A 27,462-nucleotide genomic window follows, 5' to 3' on the forward strand; every position below is an offset into this window, starting at 1 on the left:
AAAAAAACTAATATGCAACATTTTCAATCACACACACTTAACCATATATTTCCTCACGGTTTAACCTTTTATTTTTCCCTTTAATAATTAATACACGGGTAAATTTTATGCAGACAAGACAACTCAACAACTTTACTCTCGAAAAAGACTTGGTGTAAAGGAACATCATGCAAACACATATAGGCATGGTGTAAGCAACAATTTCAAAAGAAAATTTGGTTGACTTGCCAAGGCATGCATTTTTCTAATCACACTGTATGCTGGATGGTACTTTCTACTATTTTTGCCTGTCATACTATTTCTATAAATAACAATGAGATCAATCACAATGTTAATAGTACAGTAAAGATGATGAATAAATGATAGTCAAGGCCATTGTAAATGTCTCGCTCCATCCTCACTCAAGTTCCACGCTCCTTCTGCCATCTCATGATACAACTGATTCCATTCCCAATTTGAGTACCCAAAGAAAAACCAGTAGCTGTCAACTGGTTCTTTTGCATATTTCAGCTTCTGGATTATGCTAGTTGTCACTACATAATCAAGGAAGTAAATTCCAGGTAGGATTTCAGGTAAATTATATCCAGAAACTGTTCTGGTTAAGGATAAAAGAGGCATTCCAGTTTTCACAACTGGACCCCCAAGGGACAAAGGAGCCTCTTTCAATTTTTCCAAGTCTTCTTCCAAGTTCGTCCATTTTAGATGCTTGTTAATGATAAGACCTTGAAATCCAGTTGCTGGATCCGCTGCCACAATGAGAATCTTGGATCCATCAAATGGATCAACCCCCAAAAGCTTTTCTGTGGCAATTAGCACCGAACCGACCACCACATGAGGCAATGTTTCTTGCCATCCATTTGATACTGGTAAATTTATCATGTTAGATTCGACCACCTGATTCGGTATTTTATCTTGACCTAGGGCTCCATCATACTTGTTCCGTGTATGAAGTGATTCCTCATGGACATCAGTTTGCAAAGTACCACGTAAGTTTTGATTCCTGATTACTGTTTCAGACAGCCACAGAACTGCTACAGGAATCATGCATGAAAGAATTCAGATTAATAATTAATGTTTAGGTTTGACAAAACAGTAGACAAGAAATTAAAGGATGCTAATAAAAGCATAAGTCAAAAGAAGATACACAAACTACGAGTCTGACTCCACTCCACTAGTCAAGTCCTACTGAAATCTGAATGGAGCCTGCTACAAGTGGATGGATACCAGGAATAAAAAGGGTTGGGAAACAAGGATGGTGGTAATGACAAGTCTGCGATCCAAGTATGACACCAACAAAAACTGATTCACATGCTTTCTAATAATCTAATACGTGCATAGAAAGACGCTATAGCACATGAACGTTTACCTCTATCTCTGATAAGATGATTAAAGTTATTTCCATGTTCTGCTACAAACTTCATAACATCAACTACAGCCATGTCTCCTTCATAAAGAAGAGGTTCCTTCTTTTCTGCAGGAAATAAAACCAGTGCAGGATAAACATCCCTCTGCATATTTAACATACACCAAACATTATTAACCAGAGATCATAAACAAATGCCTATGATGTTCAACATTTTTCACTGCATAAATTTCAAATTTACAGGCCAAACAACCAACTACTTGCATTCAGATCTATGATGCATGTTTCAAATAAATAGAAGATGAGATTCATCGTATTTCTTCCTGATATATATTGATAACAAGAATATAAGATTTAAAACAATGCTCAAGTTCCTCTAGTCTTTGCAATGCAACTAAATTATGCCTAATTCTTTTCTAATTTATTCAGACTTCTCCCTTATTAAAAATACAATGACATAAATGAGTAACAGTTGTACAAGCAGTTGCTGCTACACAACCAGACTCAAAAATAGCTTTTGCCTCCTAATTCATGCCTGACCAACTTCTTTGTTTGTTTTTGGCTTAAACCACAAAATTCATTTTAGTCCAATATTCTAAAAAAAATAGCTAAAACAAAGAGTCATTTTATGATTTATCACTACTCAGTACTCACTGGACATTATTTTATGATAAGACATTAAAGTGTCATTTGATTCATGCAAAAGTGTGGCAAAATCTCTACACAAGTAACAATTAACAATCAATCATCTTCATCTGGGCATACCCAACAATAATGGTACAGCTCGGAAATATAGTGCCAAATGTTAACAATCCACTAACAATCTCAATATTGTTTAGAAAAAGTGTGGCAATAATCCCATAATAAATATAAAAATAAGACTGAACATTGAGGCCTGGAAAGTATAAATCCACAAGTACCTGATCTACTGACTTCAGTACCAGATGGCAGTCATTCAATGTACAATCCAATAAGTAGATTGTTGGAATCTTCATCATAAGATAATCAAAATCTTCTGCCATGTAGCAATCAGTTGTCAAACTATTAGAGACTGTATATACCATTTAATCAGAAAATTCTTAAAAAAAAATAAAAAATAAAAATTCAAATAACAAACATCCAACATCAATCAAGTCCACCAAATAGGACAACAACCATAGTCATTAATGAAAAGATCAGAGATGCAGTGTCAAACTCATTCACAAATTACAAGTAAAAAACAGCATTTTCAAGATCAAGTTAAAACCATTTTGATAGTGAAATGCAGAATTGCAGTGCATAAGAGAAACAGGACAAGTCCATTGCCAATATAGAATTCACTGAACAACTTACTAAAACCCAAGCCACAAAATACTCACGTTTTAGCAAAAACGTGCTAAAATAAATAAGATAAACATTAAGCAAGTAAAATATAGGATGACAGAGAAAGACAAACACATACATACAGTCAAATTCTCACCATTATCAGATCCCCCCTTTAATGTATCAACATGACCCTTGATGGCCCGATATACTTCACGAACAATCAATTCCATTCTCTGGCAGAATGCACACCAACTATTGTTAAACAAGACCAAGACATCTTTATTCCATGCATTTGAAGTGTTTTCTTTGTTAGAATGGTTGAAACCAATAACAAATTCAGAGAAAGCTTGAGCTGTGATTCGAGGTATAGAATCCACCTCATGAAAATCCAAATTAACAAATGGAGGACGCATGGCCTCCCTTTGGCCTTGAAGAACATGTTCTGACCATTGATATGGAATCAGGGTTCGATTAAGAAACTCAGAAAGAAAACCATACATTGAAGCATAGTTGAAACTTTTCTCTTCAGGGTAGACATAATGTTGCTGCCAAAAGGGATCAACTATGACCAAAGACGGAATTCTAGAAGTACCAGTGAGCCTTTCAAGCAATTGATAATTACCATCAGAATAGAAAAAAGAACCATTAAAACCAAGAAAATAATCCTGTTTTCCATTATTGTTTCCATCAGAAGAACCATCGGTGGAACTATCTATTTCTGATTGAATAATTTTTGCACTAGGAAGTCCGTGATCTATGATGGATTCTTCAGATTTCACTGCTTTTGTCTCTTCACTGGTGACAATAGAAGATTTCTTGACTTCATGCTGAGAAGATAGCACGACCAGTTTGGGATTTTTCCCAGGCTCTATAGCAGATTTATATGGATAGCCTTCTGTCATTGCAGTACTACCTGTATGATCTTCTTGAGAAGTTTCTGCTGAAATTTGATTTGACTGAACTTCTGAATGCAATTGTTGTTGTGTATTAGCTGAACTAATGTCAATATCACCGGATAAAAGTTGGAAACCTAAATCCTTTGCTAGAGAACTTAGTTTTCCATCCTTCTTTTGCTGGACAATGTAACTCAATAACTCATTCAAAGAACTCACTTGTAGATCAGAAGCTACATTATCCACACCAACTTGTTTACCTTCATTAATAATCGTGATGGAAGATATCTTCTTGTTTAGTTTAATCTTCTGAGCTTTCATCACCGAATTTGACTTAAGAAGATCAGGTGTACTCTTTGTGCCGCGATAATTTCGGATAGAAACTTTCTTGTGATTATCATTATTCTTTGTATCTATTTGATTCGCATGATAGTGTTGTGCCAATACTCTAAGAGCTTTAAGAGCTTCCATACTCTTTCCCCTAGTTTCTGAGGAGTCAGATGATCTGTCAACAAATAGAAGTACTGACGGCTTATTTGCTGAAATAGTGGCTTCTTGATTGTGATCATTGCCTTCCAACTAAATGAAAACAAACAAATCAGCGTAAATCTCATAGAAAGATTAGTTGATTGAGAGAAGCAAAAATTCTTGCATGTTGGCGCGTATATCTACATCAGTTAAATAAACAAGTCTACAACAATAGCATTGGAATTTCAATGTAAAATCATTCATATGGCTTCACTTAACAAAGGATTTCAGGATAGTTGATTCTGACAACTACAGTCAAAGTTGGGCTTGGATATGGGATAAAGGAGCAATGAAATATGGCATCATGGCATACACCACAAAATATAGAACAATAGTTAGAAAGGTTTTATTCACCTCTTTGACAAAATAATTATTTCTCTGCAAAACATAGTTCAAGTCAGCCTCTTCTTTAAGAATATGTGAACAACTTGAACATCCAGCTAGGTAGCGAACTGCAAACCATGAACCAGAATCAGCAACACCTAAGGATGAAAGCATCGCCCTATCGGAAACTAGACCAAATCTATGACGTTCAGAAGGCAGAAAGAATTCCTTCACGGCATTCATGAATTTCTCGTAGAAAGAGTGGAAACGCTCAAATTCTTCAAATGAACAGGGGTTTAGATTATGACTGTTCTGATCCTTGAAGCCCTCCAAACGGCCATCATTAACTGATGTAAATTCCCCAAGCGAAGGAACTTCACAAAATCCTTTATTGATGTTGTGCTCGGCCTTGCACATGCCCTCCTCTGATTATGGATGAAAAAAGAAAATGAAAACAGAAAGAAAGGAAATTATGTATTTATTATTTAAATTCAATCTTAGATAATACCAGCAACCTTCTGGTTAGTCTTCCCCTTTGACGCCAGTATTCTATCATTCTCTCCACTGAAGCCCATTACATGGTGAAGCCCTGCAAGGAAAATGCGCGCACACAAATAGTGACTCATATTCTGATGAGCGACGTAGCTAATAACAGATTACACGTAACATATACATGCAAGTAAGCATTTAAAAAAGAGAAGCAGAGCATATGTAAATAGCAAAGTGAAAAAATAGAAAATATTAATACTGAATAAAGAAATTATTTCTAAGTGTTTACCATACACGAACTTATGTCATGAGTGTTTAAATTCAAAAAGACATCTGCATTTGTATATAATATATACATATCAAAAAGCAATTTGCATTCTCAGCATTTATTTTCACTATAAAGTTGCATTGACTTTATCTTGTTCATAAGCCATCGCTCGTTAGCAATGGTGAGAAGCTTACAAAAACCTAGAAACAACTTGAAAATTGAAAAACATATTCATTTAGCTGTTTGTATAAACTTACACAAGATAAAGTTATATTGAGTTCACATAAGCTTGTTTGCATATAAGCTATACATTGTTTTCCTAAGCTATCATGTAGAGTTTATGAAAATAAGCTGAAAACAGTTAAACTCGCTCAAACAGTCTCTCGAGTACTTATGGAAGTAAATAAGTTCAAAAAAGTCAACCCAAAACATGCATATTAAGTTATAGAATAAGCTCAAAAGTGCTTCTGCAAATGCCATATTAGCAAATGTTAGTGAACATCAATTTCATGAAGGTTAGTTGCCAACTTTCAAAACTCACCAATAGTGCCATTTTGCGTTCCATTGAATTTCTTACTCTTAGCTAACAATTTCTGCGTCCACCCACAAAAATCAACAAGAACAATACTCACATCAGCCGAATCAACAAACGTCGCAAAATCCTTCCCACTATCAATCACTTTAAAAGGAACCTCCTCAGGCGCAACTATAACATAACGATGCACCGAATTCAACACATTTCTCGCCGAAAGTCTCCCTGAATACTTATACCCCACAGAATGATGAAAATAAACAACATTCACCATTCCATCAACACTAACACCAATTGAATCCGTTAGCGTTTTTTCATTATTGATGTACATGAACATTAGTTTAAGATTTTGAAATTCTTGTGGTTTATTGGAGATTGCGAGCGAGATATCGTTCATAAGGGAACGAGATTCGCCGGACCAAGGGAGAGTGAGGAGGAGGAGGATGTGTTGGTGGAGTTGGATCTGGGAAGTGAAATTGTGGGAGGAGAGGATTTGCCATGAGGAGGTGGGGATGATGGAGAGAGATAGTGTTGCTGTTGCTAGGGTTATGGCTATCATCGTCGTTGATAACGGGATCGGAGGCTTCATCGTTGTTCACTTTTGTTAATTGGTATGATGTGTGCGGCTACTGCATCTACTGATGAAGACGATGATACGCGCCGCTATGTTATTCTGTGGACCCGCCATGTTAGATATAGTAATAGTAATAGTAATACTTTTTTTTTTTTTTTTTGAAGAATATAGTAATATTTTTTAATTAAATTAAGGGTTAAATGTGTTTTTGTCCCTATAAATATGTCATCTTTTCATTTTAATCCCTCTAAAAAATTTCTTCAACTTTTGGTCCCTATAAAATTTTCCATCTTCACTTTTAGTCTCTCATTTAAAGTAAACTCATATGTATAATTCATATTTTTTAATAAAATTTTGCAGAAAAATCTATAATATTATGACAATCTCTCCCAAAAACCTTAGAATTTTTTAACAAAACATGAATTTAATATGAATTTATCGAAGGCAGGAAAGGAAGTTATGATCAAATATGTGTTACAATCTATTCCTTCATATATAAGGAAGTTATGATCAAATATGTGTTACAATCTATTCCTTCATATATAATGAGCATTTATCTTTTGCCGAATTCAGTTATAGATGATATTGAGAAGATGATCATTGCATTTTGGTGGGGAGGAAGAAGTAACGAGGGATTAAATGGATGGCTTGGGAACGTGTGGCATGCCCCAGAGAGTTTGGTGGAATGGGGTTTTGGAATTTCAAAGCTTTTAATATTGTTATGGTAGCTAAGCAAGGATGGAGTTTTCTGTCTAAATCTGATTCTCTGTTTGCTAGAATTTTTAAATCGAGGTACTTTCCACGGTATTCACTTTTGAGTGCTAAACTCGGTAATAGCCCAAGCTTTGCTTGGCGGAGTATTTGGAATTCGCGTCAGTTACTTTTATATAGTTGTAGATGGACGATTGGAGATGGGCAACAGGTTAACTTGATGAATGATCCGTGGGTTCGAGGTGTTCACGGTAGCTGGATTCAATCCCCACAAGGCCAAGATGTGCATAGTTTGCGTGTGTCTGATTTGATAGCTGACGAGGAACGAGTTTGGGACATTGATAAGATTGAATCTTTGTTTTCCGATGATATGGTGCAAGCTATTCTCGACACACCACTGTTTGCGGAAGTTCAGAATGATATAATAGCGTGGATGATGAAACGTAACGGGAGGTATATTGTTAAGACTGATTATAAACTGGCTATGATGGAGTTGTTACACACGGATCGGTTCCATGTTGAGGAAGAGTGGCATAGAATCTAGAAGGTGAATTCCCCTCATAAAGCACGTAATTTGTTATGGAGGATTTGCAGGGGGTGTGTTCCTACTCGTCTCCGACTTCGATCAAGACATGTACAATGTGAGTTGGTTTGCCCCTGTTGTGATACGGCTGTTGAGGATGATTGGCATGCTTTTGTAGGTTGTACGGTTGCGCGTGAAAGTTGGTATTGGGCAGGACTTTCGACTGTGCTGCAAACGCGTGTTGGAACTGAGAGCCGCTTGGCAGATTTTGTTTTTGACGTATGTTGTTCAGAAAGCCGAAACACTGTTGGTCGAGTGGCTTTCCTTCTTTGGCAAATTTAGGCTGCTCGTAATGATGTCATTTGGAATGACGTTCATCATACTTCAAAAGTCATTGGAAGGACAGCATTAGATGCATGGCAGCAATGGCAAGAGGTTCATAAACATCCATCACTATTGGTTGTGCCACACGGCCAGAATAGAGTGTAAGGTAACAACCCAGTTTGGGATAAACCAAGCGAGACATGGCTGAAGTGCAATGTGGATGCCGCGTTCCATGACCGTAACCATCTTACATCTTTTGTGTGTTGTGTTAGAGATTCCTTCGGGCTCAAACGAAATGGCAACAGGCAAATATGACTGTTTTGGAGGGGGAGGCAGTAGCCTTACTCGCTGCTATTCACTTTGCTGATGTAAACAGATGGGACCGGGTTGTCTTCAAGTCTGACTCTGATACTCTAGTGCCAGCTCTATCGTCAGCGGGACATGGTAATTTAGAATTATATGCGATTGTTTCTAGTATTATTTATCAGTTATCTTTACATTCCAACTTCGAGGAGAAGTTTGTTAGGAGACAAGCGAACATGGTTGCTCATACTTTAGCTAAGGTGGCCTGCTCTTGGGCTAGTCACTGTATTTTTAATTCTTATCCTTCTTGTATTAAACATTGGTTGATTAATGATAATAGTTAACTTTGTTTTGGTAAAAAAAAAATATAAATTTATATATTTTTTATGCTTAAAAATTCATATTTAATTTGTGCTTTGTTAAAAAATTCTAATTTTTTGGGGATTTTTTTTTTTTACAATATTCTACATATTTTGTACAATTTTATTAAAAAATACAAAAGTTAACTTAAAAATAGGGACCAAAAGTAGTGATTGAAAATTTTATAAGGACTAAAAGTTGAAGGAAAATTTTAGAGGGATTAAACGAAAAGTTTGTATATTTATAGGGACCAAAAACATATTTAACCCTTAAATTAAAAAGCCTTAAATAAGTAAAAGGTCCATGTAAGTTGGCGCATTTTTTGTTTTAGTCCTTGTAAATTTTTTTGTTGCGAAACAAACCCTGTATTTATCAAACATTTTGGATCTAGTCCTTGTCGTTCAGTTCCGTGAAAAAAACCATGAGCTGGCTAACGGAGCAATATGTGGCACTTCGTGAGTTGGCACTAGTTAATGATTGGGGTTAGTATGGGGACTAAAACCAAAAACGCAGTTTGACAGGGACTAATTTAAAAAAAAAACTAATTTTCAATTTTTGAATTTCAAAAACTTAAAATCCCTTCTTCTTCCTCTCTCTCTCTCTCTCTCTCTATATATATATATATATGGTTTTCTTCCTTCTTCCTCTCACTCACTCTCTGTCTCTCTTCTTTCCTTCTTCTTCCTCTATTTGGGCCCAACATTTTCAGGAGAATCATTCAATAATGTCTTGTCATTCCATTTATCAATCATCATGTAATGAGTTGCCTTTTTGTGGTTGCAACAAAACCGCGAGGATGTTCATATCCAATTCAATTGAAAACCCTAAAAAGAGATATTGGAAATGCCCAACATATACTCTGAGTTTGCCGTTGTAATACTTGGTTTTTTTTTCTTCTTCTTATTTTCACACATTTTAATTTGCTGCATATGTTTGTTTTCATCTCAGATTGCTAATAGTTGTAAGTTGTACATATGTGATGATGAAATTGAAGGACATCCCCCATATGTCCGTCCTGTACCAGTACAAGCAATTGAAGCATCATCATCTGCCTTGAAGAAGCTTCCTTGTGACAAAAACTGTGAAGAAGTAATGAAAGATTTTATCCTGTTGATGAAAGAGATGAGAATTAACAAAAATGAGAAGTTTAAGAAGAAGCTTGAGCAATCAAGGAAGAAGAGCAACCTGTTTATGATTTTGTTGATCTTATCTTGGATATCTTTTGCTTTGTTTGTGATGAATTTAAGCTGAATGGCTAAGTTGTCAAAACTATGTTCAAGTTGTGTATTTTGGTTTGTAATGGTTTGGTTTATTTCCTTTGGAGTTTTATTGTAATTGAAACATGAGTTTTAGTGGTTTAATTGAATTAATGGAATGATGTTTGTTTATTGTCCTTTAAAGTATTTTGTGTGCTGAATTTGATAACAAAAAAACATGATTAAGACTAACAAACAAATAGATAACAGTAGCTAGAAAAATTAAGCACTTAAATATGCAATTAATGAAAAATTACAACTAATTGATTATGATTGAACTCTAACCCCCTTACCTCAATTAGCAAATAATCCTAGCTAAAACTTCAATTTAACTCCTAGAATCTCCATCACCTCTTGGGTCTTCAAGTTTTTCTCCCTTCTAACCCTTCTATCTTCTCTTGAACTCTCTCTTTCTACCTCTCTCAAAATTCTTGTGAAATGAAATGAAAACCTATTTTCTCTAAAGTATAGAACTTATATAGACTATACTCAAATGGGCTTAACCCTAATGCCTTAGTGTGCTTAACCCACTCATTCACAAATTCTAAAATGTTTCTACTCACTTAACGGTAAAATAAATACAACAATCACTTACTGGCTCGCAACTAATTACCACACTAGTAACTTAGTAAAATAATGGTTCTCACTTGAAACACTGAAAATAATCATCACCATTACTAAATTACCTTACTCACAAAATGACCAAATTACCCGTCTAACACGAAACCCATTAAAATGCACCAAACGATAAATAATCACACACAAGCACATAAAAACAATTAAAATAATTATAGCGAAAATCGGGCTGTTACACAGTCTATGTTCCACACTCTCAAACAATTCATCAAATACAACCATCAAACCCTATGATTCATAAATGAAAACAAGGAACAAGGTAAGTCAAAATACATGAAATTAAGAATGGAAACAAAATTAATAAAAGAATAAAGTAAATCAAAATAAAGAATTACCTTCTATTGGTCAGAGATGAAAACCCATCTCTTATCTTAACCAATATCCTCAAATAACAAGGTTAAAAACCACTTCCAAGATTCTTTTGTTTCAATTTCACAAACCCCAAAAGCTAGTGGATAATATTGATCATTTGGGTCCCTAGCTACAACAATTAAAAGTGTACCTCCATATTTGGTCTTCAAATGGCATCCATCTGCACCTATGAAAGGTCTACAGGCAATAGTAAACCCTTTTTTGATACCATCAAAATTGAAATAAAAGGATGAGAACCTTGGTTGTAGTTGTGGACCAAGCATCTCCATGTTGATCATGCACGTGTTTCCTCGATTAACCCTCTGCAATTCAGCTGAGTACTTCCACAACAGGTTGTACTGCTTTGCAGCATCACCCTCAATCTTCTCCTTTGCAATTGCTTTGGCCCTCCATGCTCTGTTTATGGTTATACCCACAACGTGTGTGGTTGACATCTTCTTGAACACAACCTTTGATTCCCACTTTGAAGTTGCAGATCTATTCAAAGTTGCCCTGCAACATGTGTGCTTTTCATGCCACCGTTTCACTCTAAAAGTGTGTTTATCCCCCACTTTACTTACAAGTGCCCAGAAACCACATTTGACCTTGCATTCTACCCTTACTCTCTCCCTCTCTCCCTCTCTCTCTCTCTCTCTCTCTCTCTATATATATATATATATATATATATATATATATATATATATATATATATCATTTTTAATAAATTTTATTTCCCACCCATTTAAAACTGACCACTCAATAATAGCCTCTTTAAATTCAGCCAATGACTTAAACTTCAACCCAAGTTTAAACTTATAACTCTTTGATAACTCATCCATATTAAACTTATCATATCTTGGTTCTTTTTCATCACCTGATGCATCAGGGTCACTACTATCAAGTTCCTCGCTAACATACCCAACATCCAAATCATCTACAACAAATGATGATGAACCAGAAACACAACTCAACACATTCATCCTTCTACTGTTAGCATCCATTGCATTGGTCTTTTTAGGAGGAGGAGGAGGAGGTAGAGGAGGGTCCTCACCTTTAATTCCAAGCTCATCATCCAAACCCAGTGATCTTTTCTCCTCACTATCATCAAGTCTTGCACCATCATGTTCATCTTCACTACTCTCAGTTTCATCACCAGAGACTTCATTTCCAACATCATCTTTTCCTCCAGAAACTTCATATACACCATTAACAAATCCTCCAGAAACATCAACTGCACCATCATCAACACCTCCAGAAACATTAATAGGACCTCCTCCAACACTGGCTCCTACAATCCCTATCACTAAATGCTCAACATATATGCGAGCCACACTGTTTTGGATAACATAGTCAGAAATCCTGCCAGTGTCATTGTCATCAATAATCCTAACATACTTGTCCTCCTCATTAATATACCACCATAATCGATACTTAAGATGATCATCATATCCAAACTGCTTTAAAATACCAGTGGCTTCAAAATAGCTCCACCTATATTTACCTTCAAAGATCAAAACACAACTGTTTAATCTTCTTCTTCAACTGTCTAATGCCTTTGATCACCATCGTATTCTGAAATGGTAAGGCTTCTACGTCGTTTTTCGCCTACGATTACTGCCAAAACCGCTTCTTCTCTCACCGAAACTGACTTTCTGCCTTTCTAACTTCAGACAATGAAACCCTAAAACACAAGGACGAAAATGAAAAATGTAAGGCATTTTTTCAATATAAAGGGGGCAAACACTAATGCCATCTCATCAACTACCTAGTCATCAGATGCCACGTATTGCTCCGTTAGCTAACTCATCGTTTTTTCACGAAATTGAACGACAAGGACCAGATTTAAAATGTTTGGTAAATACAGGGTTTGTCTCGGAACAAAAAAGTTTACAAAGACTAAAACAAAAAATACGCCAATTTACAATCACCTTTTATTTCTAAGTCGTTATCCTACTATCTCTTTTATCTTAATTGAACTAAAAAAAAAAAAAAAGAAGAATAAAAGATTGATATCCACATTAGAAGAGGGTTGCGAATGAAAAGAGGTTTCAGTTTACTCATCTCTCTCTGTAACCGTAACATTCTATTAGCGCCGCCACCCTCTCACGGTATCTCGAGATCTCTTCTCTCCACCTCCGCCGTCTCCACCGCCATGACAGGAACTGATACACTCGATATCGAGTGGCCGGCGAATCGCGTCAGAGATACCTTCGTCAAGTTCTTCGAAGAGAAGAATCATGTCTACTGGAAATCCAGTCCCGTCGTCCCCGTCAATGACCCTACTCTCCTCTTCGCCAACGCCGGTAGCTTCCCTCCCTCATCTCTCTTCTATGGTTATTATTGTTATGCACTATTACTTACAATCACTCGAGTAACCAGTTAGATTTTGGTGATTCTTAGAATTGAATTTGCAATCGAAGTTCTTGTAATTTTATTGCCTAGAAATAGAATCTCAAATTGAAATCTACTATTTTATTGGTTTTTATTTGAGTTGTCCAATTTCAATAACAAAGTCTAAGATATACTGTTTTGACACCAGCTATAAGCTGTTTTCATAAATCATTTTGGAGAGCTTATGGAAGTAAGTTGAAAATAGGATATGGATATGTTATAAGCTGTTTCTATAAGCTCTTTCAAACAGTTCCACAAGTGCTTATACCCAGATAAACTACAATAAGTCAATACAAAGAGGTCGTAAATACTGATGATAGGTAAATATAGTAATCTTGCTGTAATTTTTGTTATGATTTTATATGTGATAGGGATGAACCAGTACAAGCCAATATTTTTGGGGACTGTTGATCCCAACACTGCATTGAGCAAACTCTCCCGTGCTTGCAATACCCAAAAGTGCATTCGAGCTGGTGGTAAGCACAATGATCTTGACGATGTGGGGAAAGACACTTACCATCACACCTTCTTTGAGATGTTAGGTAATTGGTCCTTTGGCGATTACTTCAAAGAAGAAGCCATTAGCTGGGCATGGGAGTTACTCACCAAAGTATGCTTTATCAATTGGAGTTTTATATCTTGCTTCTTGAACTATGTGCTTTATGTTGTTTCACCTGCTTGTTAATAAAATTATATAGTTTAGTAAAATCATTATGGGATTATTTTTTTATTTTTTAATTTTGCTTTGGAATGACATCTAATTCTAAACTTTAAAAGCTAGGGAGTAGGAAGTTACTGAAGCTACCCATACTGGGATATATTCCTATTGACTGTTTCTTCTATATTAATTAGGTTTTCGTGCTGCTTAAATAACATGTTTCAATTAGAAACTGCACCATCACTCACTGCAGCTAACCACCACTTCCATCCTGTCAATTATACCATGCCTACCACTACTGCTCTGGGTTCCCTTTGATGACAAATTATATTTTTGAATTAATAGTTGCAGATACCAGTCTTAGCACTGCCAATCCCAACCCAACGTGGCCTTCGGTTTCTAAATGTGGATAAATTAATAGTAAAAGTCAATTAAAACGTTCAATTCAATTTGAATAAGCTCGCTAAAGTTATTATGTTTATAGGTGTCTATCTATCGTGTTTGCAGTATCTTCAAACGCAAAAGTTGATAGTTATTTAGTTCCTCAGTAGATATATAGTGCATTACTAAATTCTTTTGTGGTTACATAATCTACTTCTTTACTGTATTGTAGGTTTATAAATTACCATCAGATCGCATTTATGCCACATATTTTGGCGGTGATGAGAAGGCTGGTCTTGCCCCTGATACTGAGGCTAGAGATATATGGTTAAAGTTTTTGCCACCTGGACGTGTGCTTCCTTTTGGCTGCAAAGTATGTTTTTACTACGTTTTCTCTTAAATATGTGGAATGAAATATTTTCATAATATATGCAAAGTCCATTTAATATCAAAGTAATATTTAATAATTTGATTTGATACATTTACCATTTATGTAATATTGTCTGCCATCTAGGTTATAATTTGTACTGAAAACAATTATTTGACTCTGCTTTGTTGGGTTCTCTTCTTAAAAGGAAAATCTGGGGAAACAACCTTTCCCTATTTTTTAATTTTTTATTTTTATGAAGAAAAAAATAAAGAATAGTAGCTTTAGCTCTAACCTAAAGAGCTTATACATCTCTTCTCTCTCTTTTTTTTTTCCTAATTTCCTTAACCTCCTTTCTTTCTTCTTTAAAATCATAGTAACCCCTCGTCATCCCATCACAAGCCCATGTCACAAGCAGTAGGCTACTACTTGCAACAAAACTACAAGTCAACCTAGTGGGCTACTATACTATAAGTGCAGCCTTCTCTCCTTTCATCTGAGCTACACCCCACCCAGTCTCTCACGATCCATCCCCTGGAGTCCCACGACCGCTGATGTCATCTTATTTTTGCAAACAGGATCCTCTGTTTTCTGTGAACAGAACAGATCGGGGCTCTCTGTTTTCTGTACAAAAAAAACCTTTGTCTTCAAAACAGATCTAACATCCTTTTCTGCCAATTTTACTCTTTTGTTTTCAGCCAACAGTAGTTCTACTCTCTGTTTCCTGCTGTTAGAATTACAGTCAGGGTTGCCAGCATTCATTCTAGAACTATAGATAGAATAGAGAATCGGAAATGCTTCTTGAGCTGTTTCTTTGATTATGATTTGTTAACCATTTCAATGATCTTTGCTATCTATTTATAGACTACGCCAGCTGTAACTAGTTACAGTTAGTTACAGTGCGTTTGAGACTACAACTATGTATATAAACCTTAGCTGCTACATACTCTTAATATCTGCTGTTAGTTTTTCTCCAACAACCATGGCAACTTCATCTAAACCATCACCAACAGGTCCAAAAAACAGGACATCCACCTCTCCATAAGTGGTTTATTGTGCTCAAATGTTTATTTTTTACGTATTTGTTTAGTTTCTCAGATACTATGTCTGTGTTTGTAGAATTGTTTTGTAATCTGGCAAAAAATTATTTGAATTTTGGGGTGACACATGTTATTCAGCTATTCTAGTTTCCGTTTGGCTGATCCGTTATCCGGGATTGACAACCTAGTTTTTCTTATAAAGCTAAAACTGGCTTTAACTTTAAATAGCTTTAAGTTATAGTTAAAAACTAAAGTCAGGCGAAGCGCTACCATAGACCCTCAATTTACGTAGATGACAACAGCTTGTTGCTTTTCTGATGATATATTGAAAGTTATCTTTGTTCTTGAAAGGCGTTGCAATTACCTCATAAGAAAGTAATTTTAGATGTTTTATTCGTTCACTTCTATTATTCTATGCCCGTCTCGAATATACGAACCATTAAAAATTATAATAACAAATTAACAATGTGACTGATGGTAGTTATCAATGATTAACCTCTTCTTTTCTGAAAAAAAAACAAATGAAAATTTAAATGGATTTATTTAAATAATGGAGTCATGCAAAATCTATTTAACATTATATTGTAAATTGTTTCTGGACTGAATTAGCAAATCTAATTAGGTGTTTATCTTTCGATAGGACAATTTTTGGGAGATGGGTGACACCGGTCCTTGTGGACCTTGCACAGAAATTCATTTTGACAGAATTGGCAACCGGGATGCTGCATCTTTGGTTAATAACGACGATCCGACATGCATTGAGATATGGAACCTCGTCTTTATTCAGGTATTTTAATGATATCTAGTGTGTTAGTGTTACTGCCATTTCTCCTCCTGCCCGCCCACCCACAATAAAATTTGTGTACTTGATAAGTTGGTTTTAGAATCCACTGTTCTAGCATGCACACTTTTTTCTATACCAATGAAATTTGTATCTTACATGTTTCTGTTGATCCCATCTACATTATAAGTTAGCATTAGAATCAGCATGCAAACTTTTTCTTTCCCCGTGAAGTCTTATCTTATATGTTTCTGTTTGTCTCACCACAGTTCAACAGGGAGGCTGACAGTTCTCTTAAATCCCTGCCTGCAAAGCATGTTGACACTGGAATGGGTTTTGAACGACTGACCTCTATACTGCAGAGGAAGTTGAGCAACTATGACACTGATGTCTTCATGCCTATATTTGATGCTATTCAGCTGGTATGGTTGTTAAGGAACTAAAGCTTATCATATTTCCATATATATTTTTAAAACTAGAATCACATGTAGTCTTGAATTGTAAAACTTGTTATATTTTGTTGCTTATCACCCTTTGAAGAGAATGTTTACACACATGGGAGAAAGTATTTTGTTCGTAGGCCTTTTATTAGGCACACTTATTTTAGGCGCGCAGGTCCATTTTAAATGGCCCAGCCCTGACCTAGTTTAATATTATGTAATAGATTATATCTGTAGAATAAATAGAAGGGGCAGAACTGACATGAGAGGTTATATTGCTTATGGTTGGGAGAGAGTCAAGACACTAGGCTCTCTAACATCCTAGCAGTTTCCAGCAGTTGCAACTTCCTGTTGTTATCCCTTCTGTATTCTTTTTTGGTGGTGGCTGGGGTTTGAACCCCGAACCTTGCATATATTATGCATTGTCCATACCAACTGAGCTAAACTCACAAGGACATCCCTTTTGTATTCTAACTAAAGAGAAAGAGAACCACAGTTTCCCAGGTATTATAAATAAAAGTCCTACTATTCAGAATTATATGGTCCCAGTTTAACATGTTTTCAAATTCATCTGGACCAATTTTTTTCTTTTTCTCAAGAATGGTTGAGTAATGTTTACAAATATATAACGAACGATACTCTTCAAAGGGATGTCAATAATCTTCGTTGCTCAAGATGATGCCCCCCCCCCCCTTTTGTATTCTAACTAAAGAGAAAGAGAACCACAGTTTCCCAGGTATTATAAATAAAAGTCCTACTATTCAGAATTATATGGTCCCAGTTTAACATGTTTTCAAATTCATCTGGACCAATTTTTTTCTTTTTCTCAAGAATGGTTGAGTAATGTTTACAAATATATAACGAACGATACTCTTCAAAGGGATGTCAATAATCTTCGTTGCTCAAGATGATGCCCCCCCCCCCCCTTCTGTTTCACAGCTTATGCTCATGGATGTCAATGTATAGCTCCCTGTAGGTTTAACTATATCAAATTCCGTGTCTACTTCTCTTGTTTTCTATTTGGGCATCTTGTTACAACTCTTCCTAAGTCTGTTTGATAATCTATTCTGTTCTCTGAATGCTGCCTTCTGAAATATCTATTTATACCTTTGGAGTTTGGGCATAGATCTATGCATGTGAATTGTAAGTTCTGCTTGCTAGTCTTAAATGACGTTCTTTCAGAACTGTTGGCTTCCTATACATGCAATCTGAAACATGTCATATTCATAATCCAATTATTCAATGAACACGTGCATGTCTGTGAATTGTTTTTCATTTAGCATACTGATTTTATATCTGTAACTGTAAACTGACCGGGAAATGATATCTGGTTAAATTGATATATAATTCCGTTTTCCTGTAAAACATAACAGGCAACTGGTGCTCGGCCATATTCTGGGAAAGTTGGACCAGAAGATGCAGATAAAATTGACATGGCATACAGGGTTGTTGCAGATCACATCAGGACTCTGTCATTTGCCATTGCTGATGGGTCTCGTCCTGGTAGGATATTGTAACTTTGTATTGTTATTGACATACTTTCTCTATGGGGATTCCAAAATTTTAACTCTCCAGTTTCATCAAAATTGCTGCCTTTTTCCCTCATGTCTTTAGGAAGGCATCTTTTTCACAGATAGGGTCGTAGCCCTTGGGGAGATGCACAGCGAAGATAAATTTTCTACCACTTATTGGTGATTTTGAATTATATAAAATTTTTATTGTGATGCAAGCTGTAGAACAGATTATCTAAGTGAACACCATGTACTCACTCACTTTAAAATTTAGGATGTCCATCATTATTGTGTTTTGATGATAGGGAGAGGAATGCTTACCTTAATTTTGTCATTCTTCCATATTTTGTAGGTAATGAAGGTCGTGAGTATGTTCTGAGGCGTATACTCCGTCGAGCTGTTCGGTATGGTCGGGAAGTGCTAAAGGCTGAAGAGGGTTTTTTCAATGGGTATGTACAATGGTTAACTATTTCAATTTTTTGTCAGAATCCATACCTAAATCTTCCTTACCACATACCAAATCCTAGTGCCATTTTAAATATCTAAAACTCGTATTAATCAATTATTTCAAATTCAAACTAGATGCACTTATTTTGGATTTTTTTTTTTTTATTATTACTAGTCAATAGTCATCTGATTAATGGTTCCAGGCATAAATCTGTGAAAATATATTCTGTTTATAATGTCTGTTTCTGTCATTAATCTTGGTGAAATCAGGCTTGTAAATGTTGTGGCAAATGTGCTGGGTGATGTTTTCCCCGAGCTAAAACAACAGGAAGTGCACATTAGGAATGTGATTCAAGAGGAAGAGGAAAGTTTCGGCAGAACCTTAGTTAAGGTCAGGATAGACACGTATGAAGACATTTTTATGGGCTGTCACATTTTGGTTCCATGACATAATGACAGCCATCTAAGCTATTTTTGTAAAGGACTAAAGGAATAGCTGTTTTTTATTCTCCAGGGCATTGCAAAATTTAAAACAGCTGTTGGACATGTTCAGGGAAACATACTGAGTGGGGAGGCAAGTTGAATAATTTATTTTCAGATACTTGGTTGGCTTGGTTTCATCAATGTTTATTACTTAGATACTAATTTTTTAATTGGGTACTTGCATATAACAAACATTTAATGTTAAAACAAACAAAATTTCTGAAATTTCCAGTGGCTTAGTTATTTTGTTTGTTGTTGGAAAGTCATATGAGTGGTTCTTTTCATTTCTAGCATTTAAGTACTGCATTTAGCATAGCTGTCACTAGAGGTTGATGACTTGATGTTTATAACTTTTCAGTTTCACTAGGTCAGTGTGAACAGGTACATTTTTTCTATACCAAGAATTTGTTATAATAAAAAACGATACGTATAGCTAATAATTACACCATTGTTAACAAATTGAACTTCTCTCTTGTTTTTGCAAATAATGGTGATATTTTGGAGAATGTCTTCCTCTGATTCCAGGGTTTTATGGCATTTTAAGTTTTCAATATTATTGGTCCTCATGAAGATCATGAATTTAAGGGTTTGTTTGGTTTTTGTATTCATTTTCTATTTTCAGTTTTAGTTCATCTCAGAAATATCTTTTCACTCATTTCAGTATCCTGATTTCAAAGATTTGTACAGGAAACTGTGAAAACAGTAAAGAAGTTGGTAGTGTTTTCCCAGTTTTATATTCAAAACTTCAAAAACAGGAAACAAAGTTGAAACAAAATGGCATTTTATAATAAAACTGAAAATAGAAAATGAATGTAGAAATGTTTTCTAAAACAAAAAATCCTTACATTTTTTTATGTTTTATCCACAACCATTGGTTGCAAATATTTTATCATATTTACCACAAAATTGCAATTGAATCACATTCATGGTACTGCATGGTATACATCTGTTGATATGTATTTTCAATATAATTTACAACTGTGCTATTTAAACACAATTTTAGAAACAGTATGAAACACGTTTTGCTCTAGTTCTATCTCATGATTTTATCATACATGAAATTTACACAAAATACATTAAAACACAATGACTCCTTTTGTCAATCGTGTCTAATTAACGTTTCTGTATAAGTTTAATTGATATATTGTTTTCCTTAGTTTAGTAGTTTGTGATGACGGGGCCGTGAGCTATTTCTCTTACAGCTATCTCTTGATTATAGGTAGCATTTGAGTTGTGGGATACATATGGCTTCCCATTGGATCTCACACAGGTAGGTGCATTGCTTCACAATAACGCACTGTATGAAGTTGTTATTCTATTATGCTTTATGTTTTTTTTTTTTTTTTTTTTTTTTTTTGTATTTCCTAACCTTTTCTATTTATCAGCTAATGGCTGAAGAGAAAAAATTAAAAGTCGATGTCGAAGGTTTTAATAGTGCTATGGAAGCAGCACGAGAAAGATCAAGAACTGCTCAAAATAAGGTATCTTGTTTGCTTCAGTGTCAATGTACCCAACAAAATTAAAGGATCAACTAAAACCTTTGAAAATATTAATACTGGTTGTCTTTTTCCTTGTCCCCTTCTCAACTTTCTTTTGTTACTATCAGCAAGCTGGTGGTGCTATTGTCATGGACGCTGATGCTACATCAGCGTTGCAGAAAAGAAGCATTGTTCCAACAGATGATAGTTTCAAATTTGCTTCGTTCAGGGTAAGAACAGTTACTATTGCTAATTTTTCAGAGGAGTGAAGTATTACAAAGGGAAAGGATGATAAAAGATACCATATATTCACAAAATTAAATATAGTATAAATAGAACACTACATGTAGCTTGTTTTTATGGCGGTGAATATCTAATTGGAGTCGCAACAAATCTATTTGAAAGCATGTCCTAGGACATGGACTTTATCCAAGCACTCCACTTTTACCAATGGCATAAAAGTAAATTTAAAATAGCACATTTCTGTGATGTTTTATTATGCCACTTGTTCTTGCAAAATGGTGCTCTTTATTGTTCCCAAATGACTAAATCCTAACACCTTACTAAAGGAAGTCACTTGATATTCTCTATAATATTGGCCGCCATTGAAGTGAGGAAAATGAAAGGGAGTCCTTCATGGAAGCTTTTGATATTCTATTATATATGCAATAGCTTATGTTTATTAGATAAGCAGTTGTATTAGACTTTGCATTCTCAATTATCAATTTTCTTTCAGAATCAGTTAGGACTTTTTCCATTGATTTCTATTTTTCTCCATTTCTTGCCTTAGGACCATGAGACTGTGGTAAAAGCAATATATACTGGTTCTGAGTTTGTTGATTCAGTTAATACTGATGGTGATGTTGGTGTAATTCTGGAATCTACAAGCTTCTATGCTGAGCAAGGTGGTCAGGTATTCAGCATTGTTAATATTTTATATATGATATTTTGCATGTCAATCTTATTTTATTTAATTTAACTGATGGCTATGGTTAGTAATCATTTATTTAAAATTATAAAACTCACTTTTGTCCAGAAAATGCAATCAAGTAGCTATAATGTTCTTCTTTGGTGTTTTCTATTATGATTTTCCTCTGCAACTTTACTCTATACATCTCCAGTTATAAATCAACATGCTTTCGTGAAGATGTTATCTTTAAAACTAAAATATATGTTTAAGGGCTTGTTTGCTTAAGCAAAAATAATTGATTTTGAAGTTTTGTATGTTGTATGTTTGGTTATATAAAAAGTACTTTCTCCCTTAACATTCTCTTCTTTCTCATCTATTGTCCGTTTGTTTCTAAAGCTACTTCTTTTAACTTTTCAAAATGTAAGAAATTTAAGATTGTTTAATGTAACAAACCTAATGCAAAAGAAATAGTAGTAATTTAATAAAAGAGAATACTGGCGTGGTGATACAATTTAATTTCTAAAGCTACTTCTTTTAACTTTTCAAAATGTAAGAAATTTAAGATTGTTTAATGTAACAAACCTAATGCAAAAGAAATAGTAGTAATTTAATAAAAGAGAATACTGGCGTGGTGATACAATTTAATTTCCGTACACAGACTAAAATATTAGTAGTATAAGATGGTTTGAAATTTAAAACATCAAGCAAAGTAGTTGCACTCTTGGATATGGTCACACGAAAATGTCTTACATGAAAATAGGGACCCTAAGGGTGTGTTTGGTTTACAAGAGAAATTGTGAAGAGAGAAATAAGTGAGAGAGTATGAGAAGAGAGAAATAGGTGAGAAATAAGATAGATTTGATGGGTTGTTTGGTATAAGAGAGAAATATAGAAGAGAGAAATATATTACTTTTTTTGAATTGACAAATAAGCCCCTTTCTAAAAAATATATTTACTTTAAACTTTAGATTTATTTTTTTTTGTTAAAATTTGTTTCCTGTGTCACGTTAATGACAATCATGGGTCTTTTTTCATAAAGAAAAAAAACCATTTTTTTTTTCTAGAAAAGAAAATTCAATTGTGTTTTTTTGGCACAATTAATCGTAAAGAAAATTGTTTTTTTTAGAAGTAAAGAAAATCATTATTCGTATAAAATACAACTATGAAATATATGAATTAATTGCTGCTAGTAACTAACGTAACACAGTAAGAAAGATCAAAACGTAGTGCTTGACTCCTTGCATCTGACAGATTGGTATAGTGTTTATGCGTAACAATTATTTACAAACGATAAAAAAAATAAAGCCAGGGTAAAAACATGATTTTAGTGATCACTCAGTACCTTTCCATTTCTTCTTAATCCAGCAAAGAAAGTGAAAAGTGGAAATTTGGTCTCTCTTATTTCTCTCTCTTTAACTTCTCTTCTTCACCAAACAAAAAGAAGCCCCTGTCTCTTCTCTACTTCTCTCTTTTTAATTTCTCTCTTCTATATTTCTCTTGAAACAAACAGCGTAAATAAATTTTTCCTCTCCATCAATTTGTTAGTTTAGTGTTTGTGATATGTTTTCTGTTTTCTTTTGCATAGATTTTTGATACCGGGTCTCTTGATTTCCATCATGCTTCATTTCAAGTTCATAACGTTCAAGTTTATGGAGGTTTCGTGCTTCACATTGGTAATGGGACTGGTATCTCTGTTGGCGACAAAGTAGTATGCAAGGTAACTTCGTTTCCTTCTATGAATTTCTTCATGACTTAAAATAACCCATTGATTATTTTATTGCTCCTCGCCTTTGACTTAAAATACCTCTTTCTCTAGTTATCCTATGAATTTTTTCATGACTTAAAATAACCCTTTGATTATTTTATTGCCCCTCCCCTTTTACTTAAAATACCCCTTCCCCTAGTTATCCACATATCTTTCATTACTTTTTGATGCTTTGTTTTGTTTTTTTTTTTAATTGCTTTTGCAGGTTGATTATGGAAGACGTGCCCTTATAGCCCCTAATCATACATGCACACACATGTTAAATTTTGCTCTTAGGGTATGTTGAAAATGCTATTGAATTAAGCCGTACTAATTCTTTTCATATTGATCTACATGGTGATTGTTGTGATTTCATATGATGAATGCAGGAAGTACTTGGCAATCATGTAGACCAGAAAGGATCTATTGTTCTTCCTGAAAAATTGAGATTTGATTTTTCTCACGGTAAGGCTTGTCCATTAAGGCTGCAAGAACTATGTTAAATTAAAAGAGTTTTTATTCACTATGCTGGAATGAGTAGGCAAGCCTGTTGATGCTGATTCATTAAGGAGAATCGAGTCAATTGTTAATGAGCAAATTCAAGCTGAATTGGATGTAAATGCAAAGGAGGTAACTCTTGCCGATGCCAAGCGTATCAAGGGTCTGCGAGCTGTTTTTGGAGAAGTAAGCTCTGTAATTTTTATACTTTTTTCTCTAATCCGCAGGATCACATTCTTTAATATTCTGCTTTAATGTAGGTCTATCCTGATCCGGTTAGAGTTGTGTCAGTTGGACAAAAAGTTGAAGATCTCCTTGCTGACCCTGATAACGAAAAATGGTTATCTATTTCATCTGAATTGTGTGGTGGTGAATATCAAAGTCAATGTTTTCTTTGAAACTTCTTTCTTTCTTAGTTTCTGTTTGAGATTCATTTTTACCCGATAATCTAGGTACTCATATCTCAAACACACGAGAGGCTAAAGCTTTTGCACTTTTAGCTGAGGAGGGAATTGCTAAAGGAATCCGTAGAATAACAGCTGTCACAACTGACCGTGCTTCTGATGCAATGAAAATGGCAGATAACTTTGAGAAGCAAGTAGATGAAGTGGCTAAGCTAGAAGGAAGTTTGCTGGAAGAGGTTGGTATTGGTTTTTATTTGTCTAAATTCTGATAGCAGGCATGTGTTTTCCATTCTACTTGGTTTGGCAAGTTCCATCACTTGAGCCTTGGAAGGTCTGGCTTGGTTCACAGTTAATGAATGAAGATGGTAAAAACCCATTACTAACTGGCTGAACCAGCTGGCAAAACGACAACCAAATTGCTAATTATTACGAATGGGTTTCACTGTATGAAATTAGCTGCAACCTAAAAATTTCAAAATCATGATCTGATATGAAGGTTTTGGGACCTACTCAACATACTGGAAAGTATTGAAATTGAAATGCTCATAAGCATGAACCTCTATTGAATTAAAGCGCACAAAACTAATGTAACAATTCTGTTATGCATTTACGGTTGCTAATTTTTATTTTTGGCCTTGTTTACACTGTTAGAATATGGGTGTTTGGAATAGCTTATCTGGGTTTATCTTATGACAGCCACATTTGTGCAAGTGGTTGCGTTTATAAAAATAGCTTGATATGTTTATAAGTTGATATAGACGCGTACACACACTCATTTTACTTTTTTGGAGATCTTAAGTGGGTCCCATAGTTACACATCACTTATTTTCACTTTTCACTACTTAAGCACTTCATCTCTCTAATTCAGCTCCTTTAAAAAAGTTACTAAACGGATCCCACTCCCACCAATAATTTTAGATCATTACATTTTATTAATATTTAAAATCTTATACATGGTGTGCCTAGTTCTTAAGTGACTTTTCTCCAATGGTGGTTCTTGATAACCCACAAATCTTAATATGGAAGTATCCCAATAAGCTCCCCAGTCGAGAATGACTTGGTACTCACCTTCGCAACACGATTATCTGTTGCTTGATTTCCATATCTTTCTCTGCCTGATTGACACTGATTTCCTTAGCAGATAGAGACATATGCTTATCTTCCAAAATTGTTAACAAGTTCAGCTTGTAATTCCCTTTTTGTCACAGAAAGTTTCATCTTTGAAAAGCAATGTGGAAACATTATCAATTCCTGCAGCTAAGAAAGCTGAAATTAAGACCAAGATAGCCCTACTTCAGGTATTATATGATTAAAAAATCTGCATCTCATGCTTTATACTTTTTCCCCTGTTCCACTTTTGTCTGTTTTTTATTGTTTTGCTTTCATTACATTTTACTGATGCGTAAAATTTAATATCATAATTCTTGTAGGACCAAGTGAGAAAAGCGCAAAAGCGTGTTGCTGAAGAAAACAAACGTAAAGCTGTAACAATAACAGCTGAGAAGGCTGATCTAGCTGTTTCAGATGGAAAATCGTTCTGCATATCTCACGTTAATGTTGGCCTTGATGTTGCAGCAGTTCGTGAGGCTGTTACAAAAGTCATTGATCAGAAGGTATTTGCTAATTCATAATTAATTAAGAATCTAGCTGCATTTCAATGGATGACCTCGTTATGTGTTTAGTTGATGTCATTGTATGTCCGAACACGCTCCTTGAGTTTGTCATGTGTCCTTGGCAATTATATTTTCTGTCAACATCAAACAGTAATTAGAAGCAATTTTTGCTGATAAACAGGGATTGTCAGTGATGGTTTTTAGCACTGATGAATCTACAAACAAAGCTGTAGTGTGTGCTGGGGTGCCGGAGAAAGGAGATAAAGGTAAGCTGGATGTATCAGAATGGCTGAGTAATGCTTTGGGGCCACTGAAAGGGAGATGTGGTAAAGGAAAAGGAGGTCTTGCAACTGGACAGGTTAGTATTTATTCAGACTATAATTTTCACTTATAAATATTCTCTCCATTTCATATATTATGTCATTAGGTAATGAAATTTTAAATAATCTCTCCATTTCATATATCATGTCATTTAAGGTAATGAACTTCTGTAAAAAAATATGCACTGTATTGTTTTCGATTTATAAAATAACTTATATTTGATCATAATGCCCTTATTTGGACGAACACAAAAATATAGTTACATAGATATGTAATCAATTCATCATCTGAGTCCTTGTTTTTATGAACATGTTGTTTATATAGGTTCCTAAACAACTTTTTTTACCATTCTCTTGGATATAGGAAAATCTTCCAGCTCCACCATGGATTGTGTTTAATGGTTTTTGAAATTTTGAATGGAGCTGATGTTTTGTAATATCAGTTATAGTTTTTTGAGCTTCTTAACACTTCACTTGATTTTTTTTATATTGAAATGGAAAGGACAAGAAAGAGTTATCCAAGTTTGTGTTGGATTTTTTTTTTACCTAGTAGTTCAATTTTAAAATATTTTGTTTCCACAATCACTTAAATTTTCATGGTCATCTGCTTTATGAAGTCTTTTAGACACTGCTTAGCTGATCTACTTTGAAATGCTCTGGGCCAAAAGCCTTCGGAGATACAGCTAGATTATAGTTTTGAATTTCTTATGGCATCAGTCATAAACATCTTAGGAATATTTCTATCATCAAATTATCATGTACTAACATGTTGGCTATTCATGAAGGGATTTTTTTAATTTATTCTGACTATCTAGCTTTGTTTTGTTGATATCATATTGATTTGTGTATGCACCATCCTTTTTTTTTTTTTCTTTCAGGGTACAGATGCCTCACACGTAAATGAGGCTATGGATCTTGCAGTGAAATTTGCATCCGTGAAATTGAACTAACGAGTATACTGTGGTCATATTACGTATAAATCACTCAGAAGGGAAGGACACTTCCAATTAATTTATTAATCTGGATGAGTTGAACATAATTCAAATGTTTAATACATTAATTTTTAGGGTTAATACATTACAGTGTGTGCTTTGATTGCAAGGAATTTTTGTCTATAAAAAGATCACAAATTGTTTCAAGTGTAATAGCAATTGCATTGATTGATTTAGAAGGGAAGAACACTTTGGAATAATTTATTTATGGGAAATGCTAACATGTGTCCTGCTACATCTCTTCATGTATTATGCAATGTCCCC

General features: G+C 34.8%; 2 protein-coding genes across 4 annotated transcripts; one reads left to right on the forward strand and one right to left on the reverse strand.

The window, feature by feature from the left end:
• Window positions 1-131: 131 nt before the first annotated feature.
• Window positions 132-6,383, reverse strand: LOC11444403 (uncharacterized). 3 transcript variants are annotated; one of them, XM_024781831.2, is made up of 8 exons: window positions 5,712-6,383; window positions 4,922-5,002; window positions 4,444-4,838; window positions 2,823-4,140; window positions 2,284-2,378; window positions 1,367-1,508; window positions 1,145-1,270; window positions 894-1,031 (listed from the first exon to the last, which is right to left on the reverse strand). In XM_024781831.2, the coding sequence occupies exons 1-7, from the start codon at window positions 6,289-6,291 to the stop codon at window positions 1,176-1,178; spliced, it is 2,706 nt and encodes a 901-aa protein (XP_024637599.1). In that variant the 5' UTR covers window positions 6,292-6,383; the 3' UTR covers window positions 894-1,031; window positions 1,145-1,175. The 3 variants fall into 3 exon arrangements, with proteins under 3 accessions (XP_003607216.2, XP_024637598.1, XP_024637599.1); XM_003607168.4 differs by lacking the exon at window positions 1,145-1,270 and having other exon boundaries at window positions 132-1,031; window positions 5,712-6,382; XM_024781830.2 differs by lacking the exon at window positions 1,145-1,270 and having other exon boundaries at window positions 132-1,028; window positions 5,712-6,381.
• A 6,371-nt stretch (window positions 6,384-12,754) lies between these two features.
• Window positions 12,755-27,433, forward strand: LOC11441602 (alanine--tRNA ligase). Its single transcript, XM_003607169.4, has 23 exons — window positions 12,755-13,043; window positions 13,503-13,741; window positions 14,403-14,543; window positions 16,218-16,364; window positions 16,628-16,780; window positions 18,172-18,301; window positions 18,662-18,758; window positions 19,027-19,147; window positions 19,271-19,330; window positions 20,459-20,509; window positions 20,625-20,720; window positions 20,846-20,947; window positions 21,508-21,630; window positions 23,213-23,344; window positions 23,598-23,669; window positions 23,761-23,836; window positions 23,913-24,055; window positions 24,130-24,238; window positions 24,322-24,509; window positions 25,482-25,571; window positions 25,704-25,886; window positions 26,068-26,244; window positions 27,085-27,433. The coding sequence occupies exons 1-23, from the start codon at window positions 12,776-12,778 to the stop codon at window positions 27,154-27,156; spliced, it is 2,970 nt and encodes a 989-aa protein (XP_003607217.2). The 5' UTR covers window positions 12,755-12,775; the 3' UTR covers window positions 27,157-27,433.
• Window positions 27,434-27,462: the final 29 nt, after the last annotated feature.

Source organism: Medicago truncatula, chromosome 4 (genome assembly GCF_003473485.1).
Source record: "Medicago truncatula cultivar Jemalong A17 chromosome 4, MtrunA17r5.0-ANR, whole genome shotgun sequence".
Lineage (NCBI taxonomy): Eukaryota > Viridiplantae > Streptophyta > Magnoliopsida > Fabales > Fabaceae > Medicago > Medicago truncatula.

Bases quoted from the DNA above. Each gene is read 5' to 3' on its own strand.
- LOC11444403 (XM_003607168.4), bottom strand. From the start codon at position 6,291: ATGAAGCCTCCGATCCCGTTATCAACGACGATGATAGCCATAACCCTA. The intron at 5,003-5,711 runs GTGAGTTTTGAA...TTTTCCTTGCAG, and splicing joins AACGCAAAATGGCACTATTG to GGCTTCACCATGTAATGGGC. The intron at 4,141-4,443 runs GTGAATAAAACC...GTTTTCATTTAG, and splicing joins ATAATTATTTTGTCAAAGAG to TTGGAAGGCAATGATCACAA.
- LOC11441602 (XM_003607169.4), top strand. From the start codon at position 12,776: ATGAAAAGAGGTTTCAGTTTACTCATCTCTCTCTGTAACCGTAACATT. The intron at 16,781-18,171 runs GTATGGTTGTTA...AAAACATAACAG, and splicing joins TATTTGATGCTATTCAGCTG to GCAACTGGTGCTCGGCCATA. The intron at 19,148-19,270 runs GTCAGGATAGAC...TTTATTCTCCAG, and splicing joins TCGGCAGAACCTTAGTTAAG to GGCATTGCAAAATTTAAAAC.